The sequence below is a fragment of the Pipistrellus kuhlii genome, unplaced genomic scaffold, assembly GCF_014108245.1.
Source record: "Pipistrellus kuhlii isolate mPipKuh1 unplaced genomic scaffold, mPipKuh1.p scaffold_m20_p_8, whole genome shotgun sequence".
Classification (NCBI taxonomy): domain Eukaryota; kingdom Metazoa; phylum Chordata; class Mammalia; order Chiroptera; family Vespertilionidae; genus Pipistrellus; species Pipistrellus kuhlii.
Window position 1 is genome coordinate 24,414,428 of NW_023425584.1, and position 26,682 is coordinate 24,441,109.

The 26,682-nt window shown below is 47.9% G+C and overlaps 1 protein-coding gene across 1 annotated transcript; it reads left to right on the forward strand.

Annotated features, from left to right (window-relative positions):
* The first annotated feature begins 8,879 nt into the window (after positions 1-8,879).
* On the forward strand, positions 8,880-22,799 carry PCDH12 (protocadherin 12). The gene is made up of 4 exons (XM_036423887.2): positions 8,880-12,112; positions 15,512-15,609; positions 17,594-17,745; positions 21,927-22,799. Exons 1-4 carry the CDS (start codon positions 9,236-9,238, stop codon positions 22,412-22,414), a joined length of 3,615 nt encoding a protein of 1,204 aa, XP_036279780.1. The 5' UTR covers positions 8,880-9,235; the 3' UTR covers positions 22,415-22,799.
* The last annotated feature ends 3,883 nt before the right edge of the window (positions 22,800-26,682 follow it).

Genomic DNA, 26,682 nt, shown 5'->3' on the forward strand with positions numbered 1-26,682 from the left:
TGTGATCACTGCTCTGTGTGTGTCTGCCTGCCCACAGACACCGGCTCCCCAGAACTTAGTGACAGTCTGGTTTGCCATGCTTTATGTCTTCAAGGCCAGTTATTTGAATTCGGACAGGTGAGAATGTCTCACAATAACTACTGAGCAATTAAGATGCTTTAAGCACTGTGCTAAGTGTTTTATGAACATTGTCTTCACTATAACCTTACGACTTAGGTACTATTTGTTATTCCCACTTTATAAATGAGGAAACTGAAATTTAGGTTCAAAAATTTACCAAGGGGCACATGATTATTCAGACACTGAGCAGGAATTAAAATCACATTTCCCCTACCTCATGCCATATATAAAAATTAACTCAAAAAGGATCAAAGACCTATAGGTGAGAGTTAAACTAAGTATAAAACTCTTAGAAGGAAATGTAGGAGTAAATCTTCATGAACTTGGATTAGGCAATAATTTATTAGACATAACACCAAAGCACATGCAACAAAAGAAAAGTAACTTGGATTCACCAAAATTAAAACTTTTATGCAAAAAACAAACAAACAAACAAAAAAACCAAGCCCCGCTATCAACAAAGTAAAAAGACACTTCACAGAATAATTACAAACCAAATATCTGATAAAGGTCTAATATCCAGAATACATAAAGAACCTGTACCACTCAACAATAAGAAGACAAATCCATTTAAAAATGGGCAAAGGATATGAGTAGCAATTTCTCCAAAGAGGATATACAAATGGTCAGTATGTACATGAAAAGATGCTTAACATCATTAATCACCGGGGAAATACAAATCAAAACCACAAAGAGAAATGACTTCCCATTCATTAGACTGGCTATAATACAAAGACAGGTAAAAAAAAGTTTTGCTGAGTATGTGGAGCAATTAGAACACTCATCACTGCTGGTGGGAATGTAAGAATTTTGTAAGTTGCTTTGGAAAATAGTCTGACAGTTCCCCAAAAAGTTAAGTATAAGATACAATAAGACCTCCTCCTAAATATACTCAAGAGAATTTAAAACATATGTTCCCACAAAAACCTGTACACAAATATATAATTTTATAATGATGTGTTATGGCCATTTGAATACTAGAGGCCTGGTGCGCAAATTCATGCATGGGTGGGATCTCTCAGCCTGGCTGGCGATCAGGGCCAAGTGGGGCCCGCCTTGGGGAGGAATCATTGGAGATTGGCCAGCTGCAGGAGGTTGGCTGTGGGAGTGCACTGATCACCAGGGATCAGATCCTGCATTGAGCATCTGCACCCTGGCAGTCAGTGTGCATCATAGCAACCAGCTGTTCTGGTCAATTGGTCATAATGTTTGCTTAGGCTTTAATATATGTAGATAGTGTACACAAATAACAGCAGTATTCACAAAAGCCAAAAGGTAGAAACAACTCAAATGTCAATCAATGGATAAGTGAGTAAACAAAATGTAGTATATCTATATGATGGAATATTACTCAGCTGTAAAAAATAACTAAGTAGTGATACATGCTACTGAATGAACCTTGAAAACATTATGCAAAGTGAAAGAAGTCAGACACTAAAGATCACATAGTGTATGATTCCATTACATATATGAAAAGTTCAGAATAGACAAGTCCTTACAGACAGAAAGTAGATTTGTGGCTGCCAGGTGCTAAGGCAGGAGGGCTTGAGAAGTGACTGTAAATGGAGATGAGGTTCTTTTTGAGGGTGAAAATATTGTGGAATTTGATAGTGATGATGGTTGCACAACTTTGTGAATGTACTAGAAACCACTAGATTGTGTCCTTTTAAAGGGTGAATTTTATGTGAATTATATCTCATTAATTTAGGTACTAAGCACATTTAAGTGGGATGCTGAGATGTTGGTTTTTACTTCTGGGACCAGCTCTTGGTCTAATGATGTGTTATGGCCATCTTGAATTCTTAACAATTTTCAAAAGAGGCTCTACATTTTAATTTTGCACTGTGCTTCAGAGATTCGAGATGATGGAGTTGAAGGCTAGGAGAGGATGGGGTGTGTGACCTTGGCCAGAGGTCAAGACCCAAGGCATTGAGTAGAGAAGCAAGAGGCAGTCACAGACTATGTCTGATACTGCAGGTACTATGTTGGGGTCAGCAGGCCTCCATCGATGCCTGCACTTGTTCTCATCCATTGTGTTCAGAGACTTTGCTGAGCTTCTTCCACCTGCCCACTGGGGACAGCCTCCTTTTCAACGGCCATCACTCACAAGCACCCCTGAAACAAGCCCTGACATGGAGAGGGGCACCAGTGTGGAAGGGAAAGCCCTGCCCCAACTCTGGGAGAGCAATGGAATGGGGAGCCCACCCCAGTACAGAAGTGTCACCGACTTCCTGCTAGTGTCCTGTCGTTGTGTATCTGCTCACCCTCTAGATCTTAAAAGTTTCACTATTATCACATGAGAATCTGGGGGGAAAAAAATTGTTTTTTCTTAAAATAAAAAAAGCTACTACACTAAAAGAACAATTATAAATGACTATCAAAGTGCTAACTCATGTCCCAGGTTCTGCTCTAAATACTGCGCATTGTCTAAGCTAAACTTTCCAGTAGCCCTAGCAGGGGTCCTCAAACTTTTTAAAGTGGGGGCCAGATCACGGTCCCTCAGAGAGCTGGAGGGCCAGACTATATGAACTACTAATTCCTACTGTAACACCTCGGCTGCGCTCACTGCCCAAAAAACCTGGCGGGCCGGATCAGACTCCTCTTCGGGCCGCATGTGGCCCGGGGGCCGTAGTTTGAAGACCCCTGCATAGCGTAGTTACTGTCATCAACATCCCTATTTTAAAGCTAAGGAAACTGATCACAGAGAAATGAAGTGACTTGCCACTGGCACACAGATGGTGAATTACAGAGCCAAGCTTTGAACTGGGCAATTGGAGTCTAGAGCCCACATCATTAACCCCGAGGCTATGCTTAAATCAAGTTAATACTTTGCTCAAGGAGAGTGGTCAGTGAGGTTTATAAAGAGAAATAACGAGATCACCTCCTGACCAGCTTCCTGGTCAGTGCAGCTCCAACAGTACTTCAGGTCATCCCAGGGTTATATAAAACAGACTCCTAAAAAGGCTTGAGGTGGCTGACAGGATGAAATGTTCTCTGTGCTCCTGAAGCAAGTAAAATTTGATTTACAGTAATAGGCACAGAATGATCATGTTTATACTTGCAACCTGGCATTTTATTATTATTCCCCTGAATAACAGTGGAAAGAGTTTTGTAACCCCAAGGTAACACGGCTCTGAAAGAAGGAAAGAGGAGTGAGATTTAGCAGCAGCTGCCATCATAAATCAGTGTGTGGTTGCTTCTCTCGGAGCTCCAGGCTCAACTCCTGGCTGTCATAAACTAATAAAGGGAAGCCCCAGGAGAATTAATGTAATGACAGGAAGACTCATTTTCCTTCCTGCAAGACTTACCTTTCTAAAGCAAGGTGAGAATTAGGTAGGCTAGATTCTGTGAAGAAAGAAAACCAGACCAATGGTTTGGAGGAGGGAAAATGTGGGTCAACTTCAGCTACTTCCCTTGCCAAAAGCAATAGAAAAAATTGGCCTTATAAATGCTGAATTCCACCAAATAAATGAGAGGCTGAATGACAGAATAAATTAATGAGTGAGTGTGATCCAGGCTTCCTCCAGGGTGGTTATTACAGTCTGAGAACAGTTCGATCCTGGATCACCCAGAAATGCTGAAAACATAACAAGGCCAATCAACACAGTCTCTGAATATTCATGCACAGATGATGCTCCCAGTCAATATGTTTGATCTTTATGTTTATTCATTGATGTTCAAATTCACTGAGCAAACCAAAATTCTGAAACAAAACAAAACAAAAAGCAAGCCACACACAGAAAAACAGAAAGAAGCTTGTATTGAGACCTTATTATTTCTAGATAGGAGTGTCAGATAAAAATACTTATATGAAAAAAATTCATTGTTTATCTGGTCCCAATTTATTTGTTTATTTGTTTGTTTACTATTGATTTCCAAGAGAGAAAGGGAGAGGGAAACAGAGATAGAAACTTCAATGATAATATTCAATGTCAACTATAATTGAAAAATAAAAATTTTTTAAATTAAAAAATAAAATCAAAGAATGCAAGACAAAAAAGAAAAGAAACATCACTGATGATAAAAACATTGATTGGCTGCCTCCTGCATGCCTTCTACTGGGCATTGATCTTGCAACCTGGGCATATGTCCTGACTGGGAATGGAACCATGACCTCCTGTTTCATGGACCAATGCTCAACCATTGAGCCACACTGGCCTGACTATCTGAATCAATTTTACCTAGGCACCATGTATTTTTATTTGTTAAATCCGGCAACCCATTTCTGGGCCAATAATCCTATACAGAAGAGAGGGCTGAGGACAGTATCTGTGGACCATGCCCACACATGGGAGTCAGAAGTAAGGAAACACAAAGGAGGAGTCAGAGAAACAAACAGAATCTAGAGGAAGAACTAGGGGTGCACAGAGCTTCTGCTGAGCAGTGGCCCAGGCCCAGGGGAGTGATGGGGACCGGGAGTGGGGTAGGAGGGGAGGAGATGCTCAATAAGAGAGGCCTAATGGCTATAGAGTTTGGTCCTTACAAACTTGCTGGTGCTTCTCAGTTCTAAATCAGTGGTTCTCCATGAGGTTGGGGTGGAGATGGGTGTGTGTTGGAATGACCTACTGCATATCAGACTTGAAATCTACATGCTGGAATTAGCCCACTTCCCCTCTGCAGGCGGGGGGGGGGGGGGGGGGGGGGTGTGTGGAGAGATATATGAGTAACACTTATCAACTCAGACTGTATGTGGTCGAGTTTGGGGGCTGTGTTGTGGTTACTAAAGCACAAAATAAATTATGTATCTTTTATTGCAAACCATAAAGGAGACCCCTAATTTATAACAATTCAGTTTAAAGTCCTTATCTTTAATCCTTGCTGTTCTCTAGTGGACCCTCCTCAATGATTTCCTTCAGCATTCCCCTTCTTCATTTACTTTTCCTTTCGTTAAATAGATCAATTAGACCTCTATTTCCAACAGGAAGGTCCAACTTCAATGATTTCCTTCAGCATTCCCCTTTTTCATCTACTTTTCCTTTCGTTAGGTAGATCAATTAGACCTCTATTTCCAACAGAAAGATCCAACTTCCCCCACCCTGTCCCAAATCATCTGCAAAATGAAGCCTTTTTGAAGAGGGGGGAATGGAGCTGACAATTATAAAATTCTCTTTGGCAGGCTGGGAAAGGAAAAAGTATGCATTTTCTTGCAGTGTCCCTGGTATTTCGAAAAACTTTCCAAATTATTCTAGTATCTGGCTCCCTTTGTGTTTTAACCTGGGCAGAAAGCCTTTTTATTTCTTGAAAAGTCCTATTTCTTGACAAATTTCTCCCTGCAAATTGCATTTCTTCTTCCTGCACTGGACCCAGAGAGAGATGTGTGAGAGTGGACATCTGTCATCTGTGCCTACAAAGACCACAAAGTGTCATGCCACCAGTGGGTGACCCTGAACATCTACCTGAATCTCCTGTAAAGATTTCTGGCTAGACTGCTCTAACTTCAACAAGATCTCGTTAAAAAAATTAATTAATTAATTAATTAATTAATTAAAAAAAAAAAAGAGGCAGACCTTACAAGGTCCAGTCACCTTCCCAACTGGAACGAGCCTGAGGATGAAACTCCCAGCGTCATCAAAGCTGCCTTGGTGGTTGTGATGATGGCAGCCGCTGAGCAGATTCACAAGGAGCCCAGGATGGGCAGCCAGCCCAGCAGGACATGAATGGTGTGGGACATGAGCTGAGACCTTCCCGCTGACCTGTGTATCCCCAAAGGGGCAGAGTCCCACTCTACTGGTCTGGCTCCTCAAGGTTTCTTAGGACTCCAAGTGTTTTAAAAAGATCCTCTGACCCTTGCCCTTCCCTCTTCACCTTCCAACCCCTCTCTATGATGAACTTGCGTGAACAACCTCAAGTCTGGTGGTGAGCAAGGCCTCCAAGGAACAACCCCAATTTACCCCTTTAAACAGAATTCAGGTTGTGCTTAGTTGTTTTAAACCTAATTTCAAAACTCAGAGTAATGACCACAGGCCTCCAGGCAACCAGCCCTGACCAACTCTAGTGACAGCTCCATTCACGCCCTGCCATGTGGCTGCCAATGGTCAGCTGACCCTAGTAGCCAGAAAGGAGAGAAAATTACCAAAGGGGACCTCATTCCCAGAGGAAATTGCCTTTAAAAAGGCTGGGGCCTGTTTGCTGCTTTAGATTCTTAAAGGGTTGTCTTAACTTCATGCCCCAATGTTAATAAAACAAACAAAAACAATAAGACTACCTGTGAATTCCAAATTCAAACTTTTTGTGACCTGAGGGTCCATTTTTTACACCCATGGTTTCAGTCAAGGCAACACGCACACATACGCACACACAGAGCACATATATAATAATATCAAGAACATAATGTTAAGCCAGGACCGGTTTGGCTCAGTGGATAGAGCATCAGCCTGCGGACTGAAAGGTCCCAGGTTCGATTCCGGTCAAGGGCATGTACCTTGGTTGCGGGCACATCCCCGGTAGGGGTTGTGCAGGAGGCAGCTGGTCGGTGTTTCTCTGTCAGTGACGTTTCTAACTCTCTATCCCTCTCAATTCCTCTCTGTAATAAAATATAAATAAATAAAAAAGAACATAATGTTAACACCTAAAAACTGAGTCATTCATTCCTCTTGTAGGCATTGGGTCACATTAGGTTTCCCACTGAGACAATGATTGTCGTCTTGTGTGTTGTATGCAGCACAGGTCTGGAGTTGTGGGTATTTGTGAACACTAAGCACCCACTTTTCTGCCTCTGTGCCTTTTTTCTCTGCCTTTGGCCACCAGATGGCATTCTGGAAACATTCTCAGCACCACAGTTTCTGCACCAAGGCTTCCCTGCTTTTTACTCCCAACAGGCCTTTCTCCCTCCCTCTTCTCTATTCCCTTCCAATCCATTTTTCGGAGTGCAGCTGGAGGGGCTTCCTGCAGGGCATATTTATGTGATCCCAGGCAACTTACCTAACCCTCTCCACTCAGGTTCTTCATCCCAATGGCATGGCTGTGAGGGTGGCATGAGACGATGTCAGCCACTGAAACACAGGGAGCCCTGGGAAGTGACTTTCCACGTGAAGGGAAAAAAGCGAGACCGGGTTTTATGCATCTGAGGCATAAAACCTGGTTTACACACACACACCGTCTCCTGTATCGAGAGCTTTCTCTGTACCAGGCACTGTGCCAAGGCTGTATGTGCACATCTCATTAAATCCTTACCACAAACTCATGAGATGGGTCACAGCCATACCTACAGAGAAGGAAACTGAGGCCCAGAGAGGTTAAGTGACTTGTGAATGCCTCCAAGTGAGAGAGTGCTCTGTATGTCTCCAGAGCCATGCTGTAGGAAAGGCCCCTTGCTGTGACCGACAAGGTTCAGTAAGATGGTTGGAAAATCTCCAGAAGTGGATATGGGTGAAGGAGAGAGAGTGGGAAAGCAACGGAAGAAGGGAAGGGAGGGAGTGGAGGTGGGGCTTAACCTAGGGAGGTCCCTTAGCGACCCTTTTCCTAATGACCACAGGCTCCAGGCCAAAGGCCCTGATTGGAGTCACTTGTGTTACATCTCTGGTCTCAAGGACTCAGCTGCCAACATCCATCTAGGGAAAGCTGGCCCTTAAGCCCCACTACTTCAAATGCTTTATAAGCCTCTGGACTTAACCTCAAGGTAGGGTGTAAGCACGGGAAGGCTGGAAACAGCAAACTGAGAAGCAACAAGCCACCTCAAAGGTCACTCAAACAAACTGCCCACTCACTTCCTTCCTGAGTCTTGCCTCTGAGAGGAGAATGGGAAGGAGGGCACACCTTAGTCCTGAGGGGGTAGCAAGGGAGTTATCATTCAGGGGTCTCTGCCATAAACAGCAGTGGGAGAGAATCGGAGGGAGGGAAATGGGGAGGAAGGTATGGGAGAGGGAAAAAGTCTAAAACCTCCAAGACACAGCAGCTGGAGGCTAGGGGATTCCCCAAACGGGGGCTCAGACTGGACCAGATGCAGAGAACAATGGGCTTCTAGGCTGGGAAACAGGAAGGGAAGGGGGTAGCAGGCCACATGGTCAGGCCAGGGAGATCCTGGTACTTCAGGAGCCAAGGCCATGAGCACTCCTATGGGTCCCTATGGGCAGGGACTGCCCCAAGGCCAGTGCCAGAGTCAGCCACAGGTGGGAGGAGCAGATCATAACACTCTCCACCAACAATAACCTCATTACCTGTGCATTCCCGCCAAGCCGAGGCCCTGCATGCATTATTTCATTTCATCCTCACAATTTCCTGCTGCAGGGCTACTCTTCTTATTCCCATTCACACTCTTAAAAGAGAGTGGCGGAAACCCAGACGGGCCCAGTGCCTTGTTCCACATGACCCAGCCGGTAAGCTGCAGAGTCAGAATTTGAACCCAAGGCAGTTTGACTCTAATGGCCACGCTCATAATCACAGCTGTTTCTCATGGGACAGAAATGGGTGATCAGGACAGAGTCAAGATTAAAGATAGATGGATGTAGGAAAAAGATAAGCATGGGAAAGAGATGATTGGGAGATGCTAGGCACAAAGAGGCAAGGAAGGGAAGAGACAGGGGTCATAATGCTGCCCAGGAGGGGCCTCAGGCCCTGGGCGGCAGGCAGGGGCTCCGCTTCCCTCAGCGGTCACCTCACTGCAGGGACAGCACCTTCCCATCCGGCTGGTCCCGGGAGTCCCTGCCGCCTCCTCCTCAGCAGCAAGCCACCGGGCTTCACAGGAAGCGTGCTCTCTTTCTCTAATTGGCACTGAAACTCACAGCCCTCCCTTTTCCTGTAGGTGGGGTTTCCATAGGAAAAAGCTGCTTCTCTGTTTCCCCAGCAGAGCAACTATTTGGAAGCCAGATCCCCACATCCTGCTCTACTGGGTCAAGTCCCTCTTGGCCCAGCTCTTGCCCATCGTTGGCTCTACTGGACCAACGGGTACCGCTGGCAACCTTACTTCATCTCATCAGTGCAGTAACCTCCAGGATCTCTTCAGATGAGAATGGCCTTGCCTGGGAATCCTGCTCGCTCTATCATCATGTAATTATGGGACACGGCTGTGTCAGGAGAACGGGGCTCATCAGGCCCCCCACCCCAGAAATGCTGGAGGACTTCCCAGCCTTTGAAGAACTCTAGCAGCTTCTGAATCTGACCCACTCTGGCGGTAAGCATGATGCAACTTTTGCGACTTTTGCTGGGGCTTTTGGGGCCAGGTGGCTGCTTGTTCCTGTCAGGGGCTGGTCAGGAGGTGGCCACTCTCACTGTGAAATACCAAGTGTCAGAGGAAGTGCCGTCTGGCACGGTGATAGGGAAGCTGTCCCGGGACCTGGGCTGGGAGGAGAGGCGTGGGCAGGCGGGCACTGCGTTCCAGGTTTTGCAGCTGCCTCAGGAGCTCCCCATCCAGGTGGACTCTGAAGACGGCCTGCTCCGCACAGTGAGGCGGCTGGACCGAGAGCAGCTTTGCCGGCAGCGTGATCCCTGCCTGGTTGCCTTTGACGTGTTTGCTACGGGGGATTTGGCTCTGATCCATGTGGAGATCCTGGTGCTGGATATCAATGATCACCAGCCACAGTTTCCCAAGGGCAAGCAAGAGCTGGAAATCTCTGAGAGTGCCTCTCTGAGCACCCGGATCCCCCTGGACAGAGCTTTGGACCCAGACACGGGCCCCAACACCCTGCACTCCTACTCCCTGTCACCCAGTGAGCACTTTGCCCTGGATGTCATCGTGGGGCCCGATGAGACCAAACACGCGGAACTCGTGGTGGTGAAGGAGCTGGACCGGGAGATCCACTCGTTTTTTGATCTGGTGTTAACTGCCTATGACAGTGGGAACCCCCCCAAGTCAGGCACCAGCTTGATCAAAGTCAACGTCCTGGACTCCAATGACAACAGCCCTGTGTTTGCTGAGAGCTCCCTGGCACTAGAAATCCACGAAGATGCTGCCCCTGGTACTCTCCTCATAAACCTGACTGCCACAGACCCTGACCAAGGCCCCAATGGGGAGGTAGAGTTCTTCTTCAGTAAGCATGCGCCTCCAGAGGTGCTGGACACCTTCAGCATCGATGCCAAAACCGGCCAGGTGACTCTGCGTCAACCCCTAGACTATGAGAAGAATCCTGCCTATGAGGTGGATGTCCAGGCCAGGGACCTGGGTCCCAATCCCATCCCAGCCCATTGCAAAGTCCTCATCAAGGTTCTGGATGTCAATGACAATGCCCCAAGCATCCACATCACGTGGGCCTCCCAGCCATTGCTAGTGTCAGAAGCTCTTCCCAAGGACAGTTTCATCGCTCTCATCATGGCGAACGACTTGGACTCAGGAAACAATGGTCTGGTCCATTGTTGGCTGAGCCAAGAGCTGGGCCACTTCAGGCTGAAAAGGACCAATGGCAACACGTACATGCTGCTAACCAACGCCACGCTGGACAGAGAGCAGTGGCCCGAATACAGCCTCACTCTGTTGGCCCAAGACCAAGGACCCCAGCCCTTATCTGCCGAGAAACAGCTCAGCATTCAGATCAGTGATGTCAATGACAATGCACCTGTGTTTGAGATGAGCAGGTATGAGGTCTCCACTAGGGAAAACAACCTACCCTCTCTTCACCTCATTACCATCAAAGCTCATGATGCAGACTTGGGCATTAATGGACAAATCTCATATCGCATCCAGGACTCCCCAGTTTCTCACCTGGTAGCCATCGATTCAGGCACAGGAGAGGTCATTGCTCAGAGGTCGCTGGACTATGAACAGATGGCTGGCTTCGAGTTCCATGTGATCGCAGAGGACAGGGGACGGCCTCCACTCTCCTCCAGCATCTCTGTGTGGGTCAGCCTCCTGGATGCCAATGATAATGCCCCAGAGGTGATTCATCCCCTACTTAGTGATGGAAAAGCCAGCCTCTCAGTGCTTGTAAACGCCTCCACAGGCCACCTCCTGGTGCCCATTGATACTCCCAATGCCTTGGGTCCAGCGGGCGCTGATATAGCACCGCTGGACACACACGGCTCCCAGCCATTCCTTTTGGCGACCATTGTGGCGAGAGATGCAGACTCGGGGGCAAATGGAGAGGTCTTCTACAGCATTCGGAGTGGGAATGAAGCCCGCCTCTTTGTCCTCAGCCCCCACCTGGGGCAGCTGTTCATCAACGTCACCAACGCCAGCAGCCTCCTTGGGAGGGAGTGGGAGCTGGAGATAGTGGTAGCAGACTGTGGCAGCCCTCCCTTGCAGACCCAAGCCCTGCTGAGGATCTTGTTCGTCACCAGTGTGGACCACCTGAAGGACTCGGCCCGTGATCCTGGGGCCCTGAGCACATCTGTGCTGATGGTGATTTGCCTGGTCGTCCTGCTGGGCATCTTTGGGTTGATTTCGGCTCTGATCATGTCCATATGCCGGACAGAGAAGAGGGACAACAGGGCCTACAACTGTAGGGAGGCTGAGTCCAGCTACCGCAACCAGCCCAAGAGACCCCAGAAACACATCCAGAAGGCAGACATCCACCTCGTGCCTGTGCTCAGAGGCCAGGTGGACGAGCCTGGTGAAGTGGGGCAGCCCCCCAAGGATGTGAGCAAGGAAGCCATGATGGAAGCAGGCTGGGACCCCCGCCTGCAGGCCCCCTTTCACCTCACACCCACCCTGTACAGGACCCTTCGTAACCAAGGCAACCAGGGAGGCTTGGTTGAGAGCCCAGAGGTGCTGCAGGACACAGTCAACCTCCTCTTCAACCATCCCAGGCAGAGGAACGCTTCCCGGGAGAACCTGAGCCTTCCGGAGCCCCAGCCTGCACTGGGCCAGCCCCGCTCCAGGCCCCTGAAGGTGCCAGGCAGCCCCGCAGGGAGGCCTCCTGGAGACCAGGGCAGCGAGGAAGCCCTGTTGAACTCATCAGCCTCCTCCGCAACCCTGAGGCGGCGGAATCTCAATGGCAAAGTGACCCCTGAGAAGGAGTCAGGCCCCCGTCAGATCCTGCGGAGCCTGGTCCGGCTGTCCGTGGCCGCCTTCGCGGAGCGGAACCCTATAGAGGAGCTCACTGTGGATTCGCCTCCTGTTCAGGTACGGCTCTCTCTCTGGTCACCCCTGGATCACTACTAACAGCATCAGACCCCACCACTACCCTCACAACCCTCCTAGTCATTCCTTAGGCTTACTGGGCACTTTATGATGTATTGAGTGCAGTGGTTCAGGGCATAGCTCTGGGGTCTAAAGAATTTAGCTGTGAGATTCTAGACAAATTACTTCCTGTCTCTGAGCCTTAGTTTTCTTATCTGCAAAATAGGAATGACTGTAAGAGCATCTACTTCAGAGTTGTCCTGAGGATTTAATCAGTTAATTGCTATGCAGCACTTGCTCAGGAAGCCTGGCACAAGTAGACACACAGCAAAGTAGGGATCAAGAATAAAAACTTTGGAGCAAGGCTGCCTGGGTTCAAGTCCTGGCTCCATCTCTTTCTAGCTGTGAACACAGGGAAGTTACTCGGCTTCTCTGTTGAAGATGTCCATGTTAATAGCATCCATATCCTGTTTGCTTAAAGATAAAATGAGGACACTCTAGTATCCGGCACAGAGATAGCACTCAGCAAATGATTGCAATGACATCTGCAAAGCTCTTTCCATCTCTGCCCAGGCAACCTCCCTGTGAGGCAGGCTGGCATGGGCATCATGGCTCCCAGGTGCTGCATATCACTTGTTTGAGACCCCAGAGCTTGCTGGCTGTGTCTGCAGGATGGGAGAGTGAATGCAACCTTGGAATGTGGGAGTTAGGCAGATCTGGGCTCAAATTTCAGAATAGCCACATAGGAACTGGGCAGCACTCAGCCTTTAACATCTGAGCCTCATTTTCCTCATCTATAAAGTGGGGACTGTGATGCCAAACTTACCCCGTGTCCACCTCCCAGGGGTCTGAGGACTAAGTGAGATGATAAATGGTAAAGTGTGTAGAGACCTGGGACTTATTAGACACAAATGGGAAGCGTTTTCAGAGATGGTGCCTGATATCATACTCATATCTGCTCCTCTGCACCCCAGACAGTTTTCCCTGTGCCAGGCCACTTATCAAAGCACTTCTGTTTGGCCAGGCCATCCTCTGAGGCTTCCTGTGCAGCAAGGACACAGCTTCCTTCTCTCCCTCCCCCCTGCCCCCGCCCCTGCTTGCCCCCTTCAGGAAGCCACCTGGAGAGGGCCCAGCTGCTTTCTCAGGAGTCCTGCCCTGAGCTCTATGTAGCCCCAGAGGTTACCCAAAGCCAGCCATCCACCCATCCATTCACCAAATCCTTATTGAATGAGCTTTTTGTGCTAAAACTGGTTGATAGTCAATAGAGGCAGCAGAGAGCAGGCACTGTGGTTGGCTCCACTGGGGTGATGGAAAGAAGGGTGCCTATCTGGGACCAACTTGAGGATAAGAGGCAGCTTGCCTAACGCTGCCTTTCCAGCAGCACAGTGGCATAATGGAGTCAGATCCAAGTTCAAAGTCCAGACTATCACTAATTGCTGGGTGGCCCCTTGTAAGTCTCAGGTTTCACACCTGCAAAATGGGTGTTATCTCTTCCCTTGGGTTATTGTAAGAATTAAATGAGATTATATGTAACTTGACAGTTATTAAGTGCTTATCATAAGATCTATTAAGAAGTGATTTATATACTTTTCCACATTTATTCCTATAACCACAACCATTGTATGACCTGGATCTCTTGATTATTTCCTTTTTTACTGCTAAGGACACTGAGGCTCAGAATGCTCACAGGTGGGAACCTGAGTCCACTAACTCCAGAGTCCATGCTCTTAACTGTGAAGTGACCTCAATGCCAGTGCTCAGCTCAGGGTATGGCACTTGGGGAGTGTCCCTGACATACAGGCTATCATTCCAGGGGAAAGGGTGGCACACACCTTAGGAGGTTGGATCTGCCCTGAGGCAGGCAACGGGAAGCTGACCCTCCTAAGTCACGTGGAAACCCCAGACCTGGCCACCTTCCCTTCCAACTCTCCTCTAGAGTGACACTTTCTGTCTGGAACTGCTCAGGGAGGAATGGGGGTGGGCTCAGGAGGCAGAGGCCGTGTTTCTAGGAGGAACAACTCAAACTCCTTGCATTCATGGAGCATTTTATTTATTTATTTATTTATATTTATTTAAATATATTTTATTGATTTTTTTACAGAGAGGAAGAGAGAGGGATAGAGAGTTAGAAACATCGATGAGAGAGAAACTTCGAAGAGAGAGAAACATCGACCAGCTGCCTCCTGTACACCCCCTAATTGGGGATGTGCCCACAACCAAAGTACATGCCCTTGACCAAAATTGAACCTGGGACCTTTCAGGCCGCAGGCCAATGCTCTATCCACTGAGCCAAACTGGTTTTGGCTCATGGAGCATTTTAAACTTTCAAGCCATCTAATTAATCCTGGCAACCCATGAACAATCTGGGTGGTTATTTCTAGCTCCACCTTAGAGCTGGAAGGTCTGAGGAGGTCTAAAAACCTACTTGACATGACACAAGCTAGAAATGACCTTGAACTGGGACTCAGCCTGCCAAGACTTGGTCTGTTGCCTTCTCCCTTGTGAGGCCCTTCAGGGTCTGGCCCTGGCATCCTTCTGCCCCACTCTCCAACCATCTTTCAGCGTTCAGTGCCTTCTGTCTGGAATGCCCTTCACCCTTGGCCCAGAACCTCACCCTATCTCCATTTGCCAAACTCCTATGGAGCCTTCAGGTCTCAGCAGAGGTGCCTAGCATGTAGTATGAACTCAAGAAACATTTGTAGAAATAAGTATTCAAACTCCTCCCATTTCACCCTACAACTTATTTGCTCTAAGATGGGTGAGGGGCCTTCCTCTGCTCCCACAGACCCCATCCTTTCTCAACCCAACGCAACCCCCTGTGGTAACTGCTGTGCCCTGTCTTCCCTGACAGACGATGAGCTCCCTCAGGGCAGGCATTGGCACAAACAAGCTTACTAAATACCTGTTGAATGATTGAGAGCATGAATCAATGAATGATTAAATGGCACCATTTTGCTTTCTCTACAACAGTCTTATATCTGGCCTACAAAAATTGGCTGAGTGCTTGAATACTGCTGAAGGGAGGAAATAACTGTTTAAGATAATCCTGATCAAAGTAATCATGAATTTATGGTCAGGAAATGCCTTTTTCACCCCTAGCCCTGCAGATTCCAACAGGAGCAGGTCACTTGGGGAGGTGGGAGGGGACTAGCCCAGACGGTCCCTATTCTTTCCCTCAGGCACCCAGGTCCTGGGGTGACAAAGGCAAAATAGGGAACCTGCCCGTACAGGTCCCCGCCTCTCTCACTGTTCACCACCCACCATCCCCCATCTGATCACACAATCATCTGAAACTGGAGGAAAGACTATAAAAAGAAAGCGCCAGCATTGAGGGAAACATCCGGCGAGGAAGTGTGCTGGGTCGGAATTGTGTGGAGTCAACAGATTTTTCCTGTCTTGTAGCAAATCTCCCAGCTGCTGTCCTTGCTGCATCAAGGCCAATTCCAGCCCAAACCAAACCACCGGGGAAATAAGTACTCAGCCAAGCCCTGCGGAGGCAGGTAAGCACACGTAGCCCCCACAAGCTTCCTCAGCCCCCCTCACCCCGCAGCCTCTGTGATCTTAACCAAGGGTGATCACATCCAGGACCTACTCCTCTGGGACACCGTCCACCCCCCTGCCCCAGGCCACTTGGTCCTGGAGCCACTGTATTTATAGTATTTACAGGACAGGGTCACTAGGGAAATGACTTCATCCTGAGGCTCTGGTTATCTGTCCTCTGATTGCAGAGGTGCTGGGCTATGGACTTTCAATCTGTAACTTTCAGCTTTCTTTCTCTTGACCCTTAAACATAATATGAAGGCCCCTGGCTAAGGACATGGATGTGTTCCTTTAGGCTGTCCTAGAATTAGAGAGACCTCAAGAGGACATCTAATCTAACTCCTTGTTACAGATGGTGAAATTGAGGCTCTAACTAGTTGGATTCAACCCAGTTATGTAAACTTGAGCGAGTCAAATAAATCTCCAAGGCCTAGTTTCTCATCTTTAAACTGAAGGTCACCACACTTCCTTGTAGTGATGGGGTAAGGATTTAATGATCAAATGTATTCTAAGCCCACAGCCCAGTGCTGGGCACATAGTAGGTCAACAAGCAATGATTAAGTCCTTTCCTCTTAAAGTGACTTTGTGCAAGGTCATATAGCCAGTTAGCCAGTGAGTGGCAAAGCTGGGACCAGTTCTCAAGGTCATATAGCCAGTGAGTGACACCTGACTCCTGGTTCAGTGCTCTTGCTGGGACAACTTGTAGTTCTTTTTTCTTTTTTTTCTTTTGTGAAAGGTAGTGAAAGGTAGTGTAGGGAAGCGGTGAGTACTCCAGAGTCACAGCAGCCTAAGTTTGAATTCTCACTTTATCACTTAATCCATGGGGAGCTTGTGCAAGCTGCATCATCTTCACAAGTCTTGGTTTTCTCATTTGCAAACTGAGAGTGATAACAAGAGTACCCCTTACAGATGTGAAAGGTTTAATGAAAAGGTGCATAAACCCTGCAAAGCTTAAGGCATGACTCAGAGTAATTTCTCAGTAACATGAGTTGTTGTCATTGTTACTAGCAAACTTGCTACCTCCCCGCTGATCTCTCCATGCAGTAGAAATAGCCACTGGAAAAAAGAGGAAAGAAGAGAAAGGATCCCTCCCTCCCCCAGCCTTAAAGCCCCTCAGGGAGCCTTCCACCTGCTGGATGATGAGGGGCCAGGCCTGTCCCCCCCATGCCAGGAAGTCTGAGGAACTGGCCTCCCGCAGGTGATAAGAAGGGTCTATGGAGGAGAAGCATGGGAGGAGGCAGTAGGAGGGTGAAATGGGATAGTAAATTCTGAATAGCTTTTGGATGCCTTGCTTTAACTGCATCCTCTCTGGACATGCTCTTCTGGTCTACAATTTGGCCTCAAATAGGGAGGGAGGAACATTCAATCACTCAATCCATAAAGTATTAAGTACCTACTATGCACTGGGCCCTGCTCTGAGCACAGATAAAAATCCCTGCCCGCATTGGAGCTCATACTTTGATGGAAGGATAAATGGGTGAATGGATGGGTAAGTGGATGGTGGATACATGGATGGATGGATGGATGGATGGTAGATGACTGCATTGATTCAACTGAAGTCACTAAACTCCTACTCTGTGCCAGGCAATGTGAAGGAATGGGAGGGACAATAGTGAGTAATCACATCTACATCGTCATAACCACTTGTGTTTACTGAATGCTTACAATGACCAGGCACGGTGTTAAGCTCTTCACATAAAACCTTTCATTTTATAACATCTCACCATGCCCCATGAAGTGGACGTTACAGACTCAGAGTAGGCAGGAGGGATGGGATCAAGTAACTCAGGTCTATCTGACTCTGAAGACTGGATGGACTATGTGTATCCAGGTCCCGATGTGGATGAATGAATGCTGGCATGAATAGAAGAATGTGCACGAGCTAGAATGAATGAGCCTAGGTTTGAACTTTCTCACTTGTGGGCTGGTTGGTTTCCTTTGCAGGAGTGTAATCCCAGACACAGATGGCCCAGGTGCTAGGGCTGGTGGCCAGGCAGAACCAGACCAGGAAGAAGGACCCTTGGACCTTGAAGAGGACCTCTGTGTGAAGCAGCTTCTAGAAGAAGAGCTGTCAAGCCTGCTGGATCCCCACAAAGGTAGGGACTCCCCAGGGGACCCAACCCTCCTTCTACCCCACACACAGTCTGCTTACATGCTCAGGCTTCAGAGTTCTGCTCCAATCCACTGCAGGGAAACACAGCCATTCTGCTTCTGGGGAGGAACATCAGCAACATTTTACTTCTCCTGGAGCTTCAGAAGGCCTTCGTGTGTTTAAAGATCAGATTCTGCTCTGATTATTTATTTTACAAATCATCATAAGAATAGTGAACGATTGCCAAGTTCTTGGTGTGCCAGGTACAGGAAACACCTTACACACATTATCTCATTTAAGCTTCCAACCAGTCCCTGGAGGTAGGTATGATGAGCTCGTTTAGAGATAATACTCTGATGAGCAAACTGAGGCTGAGAGAGGTCACAGCTTGCCCAGTCACCTGGCTCATTAGCGTTTGAAGGGGAGTCAACCTGGGTCTGCCTTCCACTAAGAGACCTCCCCTTACCTCCTAAACCACTTCTTAAAAATTTCTTTGGTGTGTTTAAATATCCTTTTACCTTGAGACTGAATCACCTCTTGAATGTGCTAACATTTCTTACTGAAACAAAAAAAAAAAAATTTTCCCCTGGAGAAACAATTAGTTTTGAAAATAGATACAGAAGGTGAATTTCAATTAAAGAGTCTGCTAGCTGCCCCCTCTGCTGTGGACAGCTGTCAGCCTCCGTTAGGTTAACACCTACAGATCCAACTGTCCCTAAGCTGCGGTTTTGTTTCTGTAGTAACAGTCTGCTTCTCATCTGGACATCCCCTGTGTGCTCCCTCCGGCAGCAAACATGCTGAAGGCATGAAGGCACTTCCTTTTCCTTGGTTAACAAAAATAAGGCTAACATTTCTTGAGTGCTTTCTATGTGCTAGACCTTGTATTAAGTGCCTCATGAGAAACTCTTACGAGATACGGACTATTCATTATCCCCAGTTCATAAAGGAAAAATCTGAGGGGCAGGGAGGGATGTTAAATAATGTTCCCAAGGTTGTGCAGCCAATGGTTATGAATACCAGTGTGGCTCTAAATTAAAATTAAGTAAAATGAAATCTAATTAAAATTAAGTACATGTAAAATGAAAAATTCAGTTCCTCAGTCATACCAGCCACATTTCAAGTGCTCAACAGCCACATATGGTTGGTTAATGGATATTGCTTTGGACAGCACATATGTAGAAAGTTTTATAGGACTGTATTGTCTGTAGAACTGTGAAGTCCAGTATAGCAGCCACTAGCCACATGTGAAAATGTCTAGTCTGAACTGAGATGGGATATAAATATAAAATGCACTCCAGCCCTGGCCAATTTGGCTCAGTGGATGGAGCACCGACCTGTGGACTCAGGAGTCCCGTGTTCAATTCCGACCAGGGGCACATGTCCGGGTTGTGGGCTCAATCCCCAGTGGGGGGCGTGCAGGAGGCAGCCAATTGATGATTCTCTCTCATCACTAATGTCTCTCTCTCTCTCTCTCCCTCTCCCTTCCTCTCTGAAATCAATAAAGAAATAAATTTAAAAAGAAAATGCACTCCAGATTTTGAACACTCAGTGTAAAAGATAATTTATAACATCCCAATATTATTAAAAATATTGATAGTGAAAAAAATATTGTTGATATGATAAAATGATAGTAATTATAAAATATTTTATGAATTTCACTTTTTCTTTTTACTTTTTAAAATGTGGCAAATAGAAAAATTTAAATAACCTCTGTAGCTCATAGTCGATCCCTATTGGGCAGCTTGGGACTGGAACCTGTGGGCTGTTCCCACGTGGTCCGGCTTCCCCACAGCACAGAGGGCAAGCACAGGACGGATGAAGAGGGCAGCGCTACATAAAAAAGCCCGAGCTACTCATCTGAATGCTCACAGCAACCTAACATGATGAGTACTGCCATTTCACCACTTTACAAGAGAAAGAGGCTCAGAAACATTAAGCAATTTCCCCAAGGTCCCACTGTTCATAAGCAGCAAAGCAGGGAAATCAAACCCAGGTCGGCCCAGCACCCACCTGCCACAGAGTGAATTCACCATCGCTTTTCAGCCAATCGCATCCACCCCAGTGATTTTTCTCATTCCAAGCTTCATTCCTTCGGAAGCTCTCTGACTCTGGTACAAGGAAAGGCCTAATTCTGTAACACCAACCTTATTACTCCAGAGTCTCATGGAACTAAGGTTTACATTTCCCAAAAGCTCAGGGTTAATATTTGTTCATTCAATCATTCAATGAATGTTCTCTAAGTCCCAGGCGTGGGCTGGACCAGTTGGGAAGTGGCCTGACCCTGTCTCACAGGCTGCACGGTCCCACGCTCACATGGTGAGATGGAGAGTCATTTATATCAATATAAAAAACAATTAGCTGTATTTTGAAATAACTTTTCCAAATTACACAAGCAATATTTAGTTAATGTAGAAAAATGTAGATAAAGAGAAAATAAATCACTTCTGCCCAGGGTAATTTCAGTTAACACTTGGACAAATCTCCTTTCGGGCTTTTATGCTATGCACAGATTTATTACTTTTAAGTTTTTTTCTTTAATGGGGTAACTGGTTAATAAAATTATATAGGTTTTAGGTGTACAATTCTATAACATGTCATCTGTATATTGCATTGTGTGTTCACAACCCCAAGTCAAGTCTCCCTTCCATCACCATTTATCCCCCCTTTATCCTCTCTTACCTCTCTCACCCCTTTCCCTCTGCTAGTCACCATACTGTTGGCTATGCCTATGAGTTGCTAGTTTTCTTAATCCCTTCACCTTTTCCAACCCCACTCCTCTGAAAACTGCCAGTCTGTTCTCTGTCTCCACTTTTTTTGTTAGTTTATTTTGTTCATTTGATTCCACATATAAGTTAAATCATATGGTACTTGTCTTTTTCTGATTGGCTTATTTCACTTAGCATAATACTCTCCAGGTCCATGCATACTGTCACAAATGGACAAGATTTCATTTGAATTGAGTAGTATTCCTTTTTATAAATGTAACATTGCTTTTTTATCCACTCATGTATTGATGGGCACTTGGGTCACTTCCAAATCTTGGCTATTGAAAATAACATTTCAATGAACAAAGCAGTGCATATATTTGTTTGAATTATTGTTTTGAGTTTCTTTAGATATATTCACAGAAGTGGTCATAAGGCAGTTCTATTTTTAATTTTTTAAGGTAATGCCCCATACTGCTTTCCAAAGTGACTGCTCCAATTTGCATTCCACCAACAGTATGCACAAATTTTAAAGCAGCTCACTTTAGGCAAACACTAAATACATGTTAAAGTGGATGTTGTGCCTCTTTTTTTTTTTTTCTTTTTTTTTTTTTCAAGACACAGTTTCTTTAAGTATATTTCTCAAAGACATTCTCTCCTCTGCTTGGCCGGTACCATCAGGCCTGGGACTAGTTTTTGAGACAGGAAAAGAAGTGTGAATGTCGCACTGGGTTCCAGGAGGCAGTGTTTCCTGGGGCAGCCCTTAGAGAGCCAGTCCCTCCCAGTCTGCCTCTCAGCAGAAGCCACGACGGCCCCCGGAGCATCCGGGGGAGGAAGGGCAGCTCGTCAGAGAGGACAGCGGGTCAGCCCCAGGGCGCTTCAGAGTCATCAGACCCAGGGTCAAATCTGGATTTAGTTGCCTGGAACATATGTGATTTAACTTAGAACTTTATAGTTTTCTCATCTATAAAATGGGATAATACTCTGGACTTCAAAGGTTGCACGGAGGTTAAATGAGATAATGATGTAAACTGCTTGGCACAGAAGTACTTAGTAAGTGGTCACTCTTGTGCATACAAACAGAAGGCAGCTCCAAGGCAGAAACTCCAGCCTTGGCTAAGAAAAGAGATTTTCCCTCATTCAAGGTGCGCCTGGCTGTAAGGAGTGGGTGAAAAGCACCTAGACTGTAACACCCCACCCCCCGAAGACATCGTTTAAAAACAGGTCAGTTCTAATTGTAGGCCTTCCTCCTGCCTCCTCCTCTCTCAGCTCATGAGCAATGTCAGTCAGCGGCCTTCCTGCCCAGTGAGCTTCCCTGTCAGGGCCTCTTCCTTCCTGCCCCCTTCTGGCTACCTCATCCATCCTCTGCCATTTCCCTTCTCTCCTTTGTTCAGTGCCCTTGCCCTGCCCCCACCCCGCCCTCACCCGCTCTGCCCTTCCGTGGGCTCGGCTCTCACTATGTCCTCTCCTCCCCCCGCAGGCCTGGCCCTGGACCGACTAAGTGCCCCAGACCCGGCCTGGATGGCCAGGCTCTCTTTGCCCCTTGCCACCAACTACCGTGACAACGTGTGCTCCCCGGACACTGCGGCCTCGGAGGAGCCGAGGACCTTCCAGACATTCGGCAAGGGGTCGGGGCCGGAGCTGAGCCCGACAGGCACGCGGCTGGCCAGCACCTTCCTCTCGGAGATGAGCTCGCTGCTGGAGATGCTGCTGGAGCCGCGGGCCAGCGTGCCCGTGGAGGCTGCCTCCGAGGTGCTGCGGCGGCTGTCGGTCTGCGGGAGGACCCTCAGTCTGGACCTGGCCACCAGCGGGGCCTCAGGCACGGACGTCCAGGGGGACCCAGGTGGAAAGAAGGGGACCAAAGGCAGGACCAGGACCAGCAGCAGCAGCAGCAGCAGCAGCAGCATCAGGGGCCTGTGGATGCAGGAACCAGGGGCCCTGGGAGATGTTAGGGAGTCCCGGCCCTGAGGGCCCTCGGACCTGCTCTGGTTTCTAATATTGTTGAACTCACTGAGCAGAAGTGGCTCGAGAGCCTTAGGGTGACTGACGTTGCCCCACAGAGGGGATGGGGGCCCAAGGACTAACAGTTGGCTGACCAAAGCAAACCCCTGGTTAGGAGCTAGCTCTGCCTCTGAATTTCCTGGAGGATGGAGACAGTGAGTGGCTGAGATAAGTGTTTGCTGGCAAAACACAGGTAGAGCACAGAGGGCTGGTCCTCCGGCAGAACAGATGCCACATAGTGTCTGTCACGAGCAGGAAAGCATAGCCTTGTTGCAGACTGGAGAGTGGGGGGCTGGGTCCTGGGGTGCCAGGCAAAGCTCTCTGACCTTCTAATAAAGGAAAAGCAGTGGCTTGTTCTCCTGTTTAAACCCCTCAGGAGGGACGAATAACGGAGTGAGAGTTCTTTGTCCAGTCCCTCTCAAGAAGGCCAGGCTGGAACAGGGCACATTGGTGCACGGTGTTAGGTACGCAACGAAGGACATGTGTACTCTTGACCCCACTCCTCTAGTGCTGCATTATCAAATAACCCGCTTCTCGGCTGGAAAATTAGGGCTGATAAAAAGCGTGACTATTTCTAGAGCATTTACATGAGCCAGGCACCAGGCTGACAATAGAATTTAATTAATAATCTCTCGACAACCCTGACAGGGAGGTGTCTTATCCCCATCTCACAGACAAGGATATGAGCTGTGGAGAGGCTGAGTGTCTTGCCCGAGATCAAGCAGAGAGCACAGGCAGTGCTAGGACTCGGAACCACGTCTGTCCAACACCAAAACCCATGCCCTTGACCTTGACACTAGACTGCCAGCCAAGGAAAGGAACGGAAAAGTCCCCAGAGGTGAGGGCTTGCCTGAGCTCCCCTCCAGAAACATGGCTGAGGAGTATTTCAAACATGGCTGCACAGGCCCGCGCGTCAAGCCCAGAGCGAAGGGGACTGATCGGACCTGACGCAGGCCTAGGCCTCTGCAGAATCTTGTCCTTTCCCAGCCCTTCAGGTACAGACATCATCTTCCCAGAAACCACTGCTCGCAGGGAAATCTTTGTCACAGCAGGTTTGGGGCCTGTGAATTCAGGTGCGGGAGGAGAGTGTGTGAACCAGCCCCATGAAATCGACAGTGACAGCAGCAAACCTTCCAGGGGAGGAGGGAGTGAAGAAACAGCAAATACCTTCCCAAGACTCAGCCTCATCATTCTCTTGGAAATTTCCAAGCTATCATTCAGCTAGCTGCTCCATAGTGTGGTGATTTCCTGGACACTGAAGGCAAAAATTCCTCTGTTTCCCCTTTTGGAGCTCAGTGCTCATGTCTACTGTCCACATAGATGGGTCCTTCATACTCCTAACTAGGGCTAATGAAAGCCAAGCAAACTTAGAATGCAGTGTGGCATCATTATTCCGCTGTCCTATTTTACAGATGAGGAAACTGAGCCCCAGAGCTAAGTGTTTCAGGAGCAGGGTCTCTGGGTCTCTGATCACCTCAACCAAGAGGAGTGATCTCCTTACAGTCTGACCAGCCAGGTGCCCAGCACAAAGCAACATATGATGGATACCCACTGAATGAATGGAAGAATGAAATAAAAATGCTTCAGAGTTTCCTTTTATCTATATTGGAGCTCCTAGGACAAAAAAAAAAAAAGTTCCCTATGTAAAAGCAAGCCTGAAAACCATAGCACTAGACAGGCTGACCTCCCATTTGCTAATGGGTTTTCAGTACAGAGCTGATGTTAGGAGGGTGGACAGAAGAGATGGGGGAGCAGGTGACCTGAGGAACCTTGAAGCATGGTTGGCAACCAGAGCATTGGATATACTGGATTACTGCCTCCTTCCTGTCAAGATCTTAAAATCTCTAGACCTTGGACCACCCCCCAACCCCCCTGAATACTGGGCAAAACTTGGTGTATAGGCATTTTCCACTGTAAGTAGAAGACAAAGTTCTCATCAGATTCTCAAAGGAACCAGTGACCTATAAAAGGTTATGCGGGCACTGCTCTAAGTCACGATCTAAACCTCCACAGACATGAGTAATTTTGGTATAAGGAGTCTGAACATTTTATAGCAAGGAAATGGCAGGACAGAAAAGGCTGACTGGCCCAAAGACACGTGGCCGGACTGCGGCAGGGCTCAGGTTTAGAATGACGTTCGTTCCTATATATCAAGGGTTCTTAACCTGGGACCGTGGGTGGGCTTCAGGGTCTATGAATGTGCTGAATCGCTCACAAGATTGGGAAGTGCACTTTGCTATGGGAGGGGTCAGTGCTCCCATCAGATTTTCAGAGGGTCCGGGAGCTAAGTAAGGTTAAGGACCACAGCAGTCCTCTAGTTGGTCCTCGGTTTGCCTTCCCTGCAAAGCCTGGAGAACTCCTGGGCAGAGCTATTCTGAGGCACCAACCTTTGCTCAGGGTGGAGGGGAAGGCACTGAGGGTTGTACTCTCCCCTGCACCATGTGACCCCCTCCTAGCACGCTTATACCAGACACAATATACGTGGGATAGAACCGAGTGGGCTGAACAGGAAGGTCACAGAAACTTCTTGACGTCAGCCGAGATGTCAAAGCTGCGACTTTGGACATGCTCAGAACAGTTTCCCCAAGTTGGACTCTGTCCTCTGGGAGACTGAGGGAGCAGGCGAGCCAGCGAGCACTCAGTTAAATGTCATCTTAATTTGGAAAGCGCAGAGGGAATTTTTTTTTTTTTTTTTTTATCAGCAATCAGACGGTCTGCAGCACCAGGAGTAGAATGCAGTGCTCATTCTGAGCCTGGGCCAGCTCAGAGATTGACAGAGCCCTCTCTGCCTGTCACCCTGACTTCAGGTTGGCAGCTCAATGACCCTACCTCTTCTGGCGGAAATGAGTGATATGGCAACCACCATCCTTGGGATGCTGGAGAGAACCACAACCCAAAAAGAAGACAGGAGTGGAGAGGCTCAGCTGGGCACGGAAAGTGTACCTAGAAAATAGGTCAGCATTCTCAGCCCTACTAAGTATTGGGTACGAGGTAGTGGATGGGGCAAGGAGGGAGGCATGATCAGAAACACAAGTCAATAAACATTTTGAATCTGTTGGGAAATTACTATGCATCAAAAGTAGTACTGGGGGGGGGGGGCTTATATAGAATCAATCCCTTCAACAAATATATTTAAAGCATCTGCTAGGTGTAGGGTAGGTTTGATGTTGGGTGGAGAAGGGGCAATGCATAGAATCACTCATTCACTGAATAAATGTTTACTGAGCATTGTATTAACGCAAAGACATAAGGAGCCAAACAGCCTTATTCCCACTGTAGCGTCAGGGCTCTCTGAAAACAGTACCTCCGGATAAGGAAACTGAGGCAGCAGAGCCTCCCAGAAAGGCTCGTTGCTGAGGGCACCAGGCCCTGAGCCTCAGGTCACCCAGCATCCTGACCCAGGTTGGCCCTGCTGGCAGAGGCCACCTCCCTGTCCTCCCCCTACATTTCCTTTCAGGCCCTGACAATGAGTCATTAGTAACGGAATTTTAATGGCAAAAGCACACAGTTCTGGGTCTGCTGAGGAAGACCATCCCCTGGGGCTGTGTGGAGACCGCAGTGACTGAACAGCCAAGGATTCCTGGTCCCTTGAAAACATTTCTCTCATGACTTCCCCATCCTTCCCTCTCTACAACAAGAGCTTAAAAATATCCCACCTCCACGCTTGGCACCTCAAATGGAACCGGTACTTAATTTGTAATGACTGAGGGGGAAGGAGGCCCGCATCTGGCCATCACCACACAACACCCAGTGTCCCTGGACAGTCTGAACTGCCCCTGGGCCCAGGCGCGGCCCGGAGGCAGCAGTAGTCGGAGAACCCGAAAGGATAGCAGGAAGGGAAGAGGCTGGCCCCACGCGAGGACCAGCAGTGACTCCCTCAGAGCTGCCCCTCGGGGGCTCACGGCGATCTGCAGGGCGCCGCTCTGTGCTCAGCTCCACGAGGGAAGCACCGGGTTAACCACGCTCTGTGCTGCAGGACTTCTTGGAACCCTGAGTTCGCTGATGTGCTTTGTGAATCTATAAAAAGGGGGCGTGTAGTGCAGCGCTTCCCAAACTTATTTGACCACAGAAACCTTTTTTATTTTTATTTTGCAGAGATTACTGCACTTCACAGCTTGAAACCCAGAGCTTTAACCAATGAGTGAATGGACCCTACCTACACAGGCCGGGCTAAGTGCTGAGGGTACTGGAATAAAAGGAAGACAAGGCCGCTGCCCCGCGGGAGGGCAGCCCTG